Source organism: Cenococcum geophilum, assembly GCF_001692895.1.
Source record: "Cenococcum geophilum 1.58 unplaced genomic scaffold K441scaffold_41, whole genome shotgun sequence".
In the NCBI taxonomy this organism is placed as follows: domain Eukaryota; kingdom Fungi; phylum Ascomycota; class Dothideomycetes; order Gloniales; family Gloniaceae; genus Cenococcum; species Cenococcum geophilum.
Genome location: NW_027137599.1, coordinates 653195 through 658177, shown reverse-complemented (window position 1 = coordinate 658177; position 4983 = coordinate 653195). Strand labels below are relative to the sequence as shown.

General features: G+C 46.7%; 2 protein-coding genes across 2 annotated transcripts; both read left to right on the top strand.

Annotated features, from left to right (window-relative positions):
- Positions 1 to 705: 705 nt before the first annotated feature.
- On the top strand, positions 706 to 1664 carry K441DRAFT_224385 (uncharacterized protein). The gene is made up of 2 exons (XM_067640608.1): positions 706 to 1372; positions 1465 to 1664. Exons 1-2 carry the CDS (start codon positions 899 to 901, stop codon positions 1468 to 1470), a joined length of 480 nt encoding a protein of 159 aa, XP_067500601.1. The 5' UTR covers positions 706 to 898; the 3' UTR covers positions 1471 to 1664.
- K441DRAFT_224354 (TPR-like protein) lies at positions 1619 to 4730 on the top strand. Its single transcript, XM_067640607.1, has 4 exons — positions 1619 to 2251; positions 2332 to 3223; positions 3279 to 3950; positions 4012 to 4730. Exons 1-4 carry the CDS (start codon positions 1858 to 1860, stop codon positions 4268 to 4270), a joined length of 2217 nt encoding a protein of 738 aa, XP_067500600.1. The 5' UTR covers positions 1619 to 1857; the 3' UTR covers positions 4271 to 4730.
- Positions 4731 to 4983: the final 253 nt, after the last annotated feature.

Below are 4983 nucleotides of genomic sequence, written 5' to 3'. Positions count from 1 at the left end.
ATTATTTCTATTAGTATAGGTAGTTATATATAGCTACGCGTATAATATCTGGGATAGACTAGAAATCTATTTAAGATAGGTAGAGCTTAAAAAAGTAGATAGTACTTATATATTATCGACTATTTTAAAATATAAGATAATGCTATCCTATATATATTAAAGATATTATTAAATATTATATTATAAGAAATTATATTAGTAACTTTAAAGTAATTTAGTGTTTAAAACTTAGTAAGTATAAGTGTTACGTTTTAAGGTTTATCTAGTGTAAGTTTTACAACGTGGCGTATTTTAAAAGTAGCCGAGCTTTCTCCTACATTCTCCGAGGTTCGGACCCAAAAGAAAATGGAGGGTGGCTTGGCGGCGTAACCCCGCAGATCTGCTTCGATTAATAGGTTACTCATCTGGAGAATCCATCAACTGAAGGATCGAAACGCCCCGTTTCTAATCGCACCCCAATTGAACACACCACGGATTTGACGCCATCAGCCTTTACGCATTCCGTCAACTGAAGGACCATCACCGTTGTCGAATAGGTGTGCACCACATTCCCACCGGTGACCTTTGATGTCAGCACACGTTGGGGTATGACGACCTTTCTGAAGGCAACGAGTTTCGTCACGGACTTATAGCCTTGTATTATCAAATATGATCAGCCATTTTGGCGTTAGCCAATTTCTGTGGATAATGCTCGCCTCGAATATGATTTGGCTGGAAAAATGAAGGTGCCGCCTGTATAGGCGCGGCCATGTGGGACAATGATTTGTCAAGATGATTCTAAACCACACCTGCACTTGCAGCAGCAACCTTACGCCGACATAGCTACTACACAAAGACGGATAAAGGCTCAGCGGCCGATTTACTTTCGATAAACAGAAGAATCAAGGATGATTCGCTCATGTTAAATCATACATCTACCAAATACAACGGTTCGGCATTGGTAGGGACGTCTTCGGGAGATTCCCAAGACCAATCGACTTCCACGACCGTAATTAAGCGCAAAGTAAAGCCAAGTAGCACAACAAATGCTACAAGTTTACTTGTTGCGAAGGCCAACAAGACTCAAAATAACTCTAGCACGGTTAATATTTGGGAAGAAGTATTGAAGGAACATTTACAAAAGCTAAACGCGCGCGACAGAGGTTTTTGTCTACATATACGCTGCAACGCATCGCTTGACCAAGATGCATTAGGGGCACTTTTCGAACCGCTGCGAGCGAAGTATGACAAATGCCTATTCCAGCGTCTATTAGAACGAATTAGCCCGGTCTTGTCGCATATCCGGTCTTTCGGAATGGCCATTGACGCTGTTGTTGGCCACGGCTCCATGGCAGCTGGCTTCATTTGGGGAGGGATAAGGATACTCTTGGAGGTATAATTTCCCCTTGTTGGAGTCCGGTTAATTGATCAAACGGAAAAAAAAGAGTACATCTTTCAAGACCACTAAATTTCTTAGGTATCCAGCCGTAGATCTCAGTTACATGGCAAAGTTCTCGACATGCTTGAGACACTTTCAATCTATCTGCCGATATTTGAGGCATGGACGAAGCTTTTTCCGGCAACGGATTACGCGCAGCTTACCGATTGTATAAAGAAAACTTGTAGCGAGTTCGTTGCTTTCATTGTCGAGGCAATCCTATACTTTCGAAGACCACCATTTCGTAATTACTCAAAACTTTGCCAAACCCGTAACAAAACTGATTAAATGTTCTAGTGAACGTTTTGCGAGTCTTCTTCTCTACTAGCCTAGAAGGCCGATTTTCGAAGTGCGAAGAGAAAATCAAGCGTCAAGCCAGACATCTCGACCTTCAAGTCAATACTGCGGGGCTTCAGTCCTCTCAGCAACGGGATCAAGGCATGCTTAAGCTCCTCGAAACGTTTGCTCCGAAACCCAGCCCGCCACCAGTTATAACCTTTCCGTTCCGCTTTCTTCAGAATTGTGTTAAAAATGACCAATTCTTTGGTAGAGAGGACTGTTTTCAGGACTTGGATTCGCATTTTTTTTCGAACCGCTCGAAGCACACCGGCATGCGAAGTATTGTATTACATGGACTTGGTGGCTGCGGGAAGTCTTCGGTGGCAAAGGAATACATGTATCGCCGTTTTGAAAGATACAGTGTTACTTTGTGGATGTATGCGGACACTCCAGGCAAACTAGACAGCCAATACATTCATCTAGCGAGGGTATTAGGGATCACAACAGCTGAAGGCCAAACTCGGCAGGCTATTCTACATTGGATGAATCATTTAGGTTCGTCGAGATACCGCCTCCTAACCAACAAAAATTGGCTGTACCATTATACATGCCAGTCGGAGCTGACTGGCCGCTAGCGAAGCCGTTCCTCCTTGTGTTTGACAATGCGGACGATCCGTCGGTATTGTCGCCCTACTGGCCAAATTCAGTACGTGGCTCCATCGTCATCACAAGCCGCAACCCGACAACTCGCGAAGAAGGCTTCGCGCAGCAAGGCTTACATATTAAAGCGTTTGACGACGAGCAGGGGGCCAGGTATCTCCTAAATTTGCTGCCCAAAGGATATGTTTTGACTGACGAGGATTTGGTGGCCGCTAACGCCCTGTCACGCCAATTCGGCGGATTGCCTCTTGCTCTCCGCCAAGCAGCGTCATTCATGAAAAGCAAAAGATGCCCCGTGGCGCAATTCGCAACCATATATCAGCGCTGGTTCAACGTGATTGATGGATTCAACATCCCCGGCTACGATAAGACCGTTGCTGACGTGTGGACTATGTCTTCAAGCACTCTCTCAGACCACTCACGCGATCTTCTAGATACTGTGGCACTACTCGATCCAGACTCCATACCCATGGAGCTGTTCTACATCACAGATATTAGACCCGACTATGGAGAGTTCCTTCAGGACCAGCTCAGCGTCTTGAGTGCGGTCGAGGGGCTCGCTAACCAATCGTTGGTAGATTACAACCCTCACAGCCGCTGTCTCAGTCTTCACCGTTTCTTTCAGGACGCCACTTTCCGCAAGCTCAGCGAAAATCCACGGCGACTTAGAGGTGTTGTACAGCTTGCAATCGAGCTAATTCACAGTTTCATACCAGAGGATGACTTCTCGTCCGTGCGACAACCCAAGGAATGGAGCACCATTGAGAAGTGCTTGAGCCACGTCCAAAGCGTCCACTCTCGATGCCTTGGCAGCATATCCGAATATGGGTCAAAGCTACTTCTGAAGTGTCTGACCAAGATTTTGAAGTTTGTTGCCGCGAGACATACGGGAGTAGTAAGCAGATAGCTAATTTACTTGCAGCTACGGGTACGAGTCTGGCCAATACGCCCTCGGAGAGCAGGCATTTCGAAATGCGCAAGAGCTGATCAAGCAAACCACCAACTCCGATCACTATCAACAGTCCATGCTGTATTTTTACCAATGCCGTCTATGCAGCGAGATGGTCAGGTCATGGGATGCTGTTAACGCGATCGAGTTAGCAAAATTGCACCTTGATCAAGCTGCGAAAGAAAGGCCCGAGCTGCTCGAATCGACATTCTACATTAGGCTTCTGTCCAATCACGGAATAGCCTACGTCGCTGTTGAACAATATGCTGAATCGGAAGAGTTCCATAGGCAAGCGATCGAGCACTGCGAACGGCTTGGGATGGAGAAAGAATGCAGCATGGGTAACCTTATGCAAAACCTGGGCTCATGCTACTTGTGGAGTGGAGACCTTCAAAGGGCATACGATATACTCCAAGAAGCTCTTCTGCAGCCTAATGTAAACCGAGAGGGTGCTCAGTACACTTTAGGTAACGTGATGTTGAGGCTCAAGAAGTACGATGAGGCGATTGCACTCCACAAAGAAGCCCTGCGGGTGTATTTGAAGGAAATAGGCCCAAACCATCCTACGACTGGGGATTCTTGGCACAAGATAGGTACCATCTTTGCGATGCCTGAGTTCCCAGGTCACGATCTACGTGAAGCTGAGTGAGTTTTGGCGCTTTAAAATATATAGAATGGCCGGATATCGCAACTGACATTATGGTAGACGATGTTTCCGCCAGGCACTGGATATCGCACAACATCCAGCTAATGCGCAAAATTCCGATTGGGCAACTTTCGCCGCTCGCGCCAAGTGGAAGCTAGGAAGTGTCCTCGATGCCCAGGGTCCCGGGGTACGTAAAGAGGCGGCCGGGTTGCAAGCAGAAGCAATGGAATACCTCCATTCTGTTTTTGGCAAGGACTTGCCTGAAGATAAGGATCCGAACCACTTATTTGACAGCCTGGTCTGGTACTGGAGTAGATGAACGAGATGTAAGCACGGGATGCACTGTAGTGAATGTGTAAGACCATATGCGTTCAGGCGGAGTTTTGGATTTCGTAGACATATCCCACCCACCCCCCACTATCCACTTCGCTATTTTACAGTCCTCTCTTTTATATTATTATATCTCTTTTTAATGTATAATAACCTAAAGTCCTAGTACTATTACCTAATTAAAAATAAAGGGCTCCATGAAATCGGCCTCTGCACCTCCACGCGGTGGAGCCCGGGAACCTAGCAGTACTATTGGTGTTCCATCAGGATCGTGTCAATAGACTGTTAGAGCAAACGGAGAGACGTACGTACGGTAGTGCATCGCGGGCGCTGCGACGTGGTGGCGACGGGAAAAATTTTCTTGCTGGGAGGGTGAGCCCCAGCAGAGACTGAAGAACACAGTTACTACGTCTCTTCGTACGATTCGAGCTATCGAACCACGGCAATCTACCTCTGGCGTCTCCTTCCTCCTATACGGTATAACTACTATACGCGCAGTCGACTACATACACCTCGCAGGTGGGAGGCCTGTGATGAGCCTCTCAATCACCCGCCTTACACCCTACCCGACAGCCTAGATTTACCAAACGCACGGCATTCGGTATTTCGTCTTCCTCTATACCTTAGTCTACCCAGCTTTATTCTGGTATCGTCGGCAGCATAGGTACTTGGCTGGGAGTACAACACTAGGTTGAGCACGTT

Bases quoted from the DNA above. Each gene is read 5' to 3' on its own strand.
- K441DRAFT_224354 (XM_067640607.1), top strand. From the start codon at position 1,858: ATGCTTAAGCTCCTCGAAACGTTTGCTCCGAAACCCAGCCCGCCACCA. The intron at 2,252-2,331 runs GTTCGTCGAGAT...ACTGGCCGCTAG, and splicing joins ACATTGGATGAATCATTTAG to CGAAGCCGTTCCTCCTTGTG. The intron at 3,951-4,011 runs GTGAGTTTTGGC...ACATTATGGTAG, and splicing joins CACGATCTACGTGAAGCTGA to ACGATGTTTCCGCCAGGCAC.
- K441DRAFT_224385 (XM_067640608.1), top strand. From the start codon at position 899: ATGTTAAATCATACATCTACCAAATACAACGGTTCGGCATTGGTAGGG.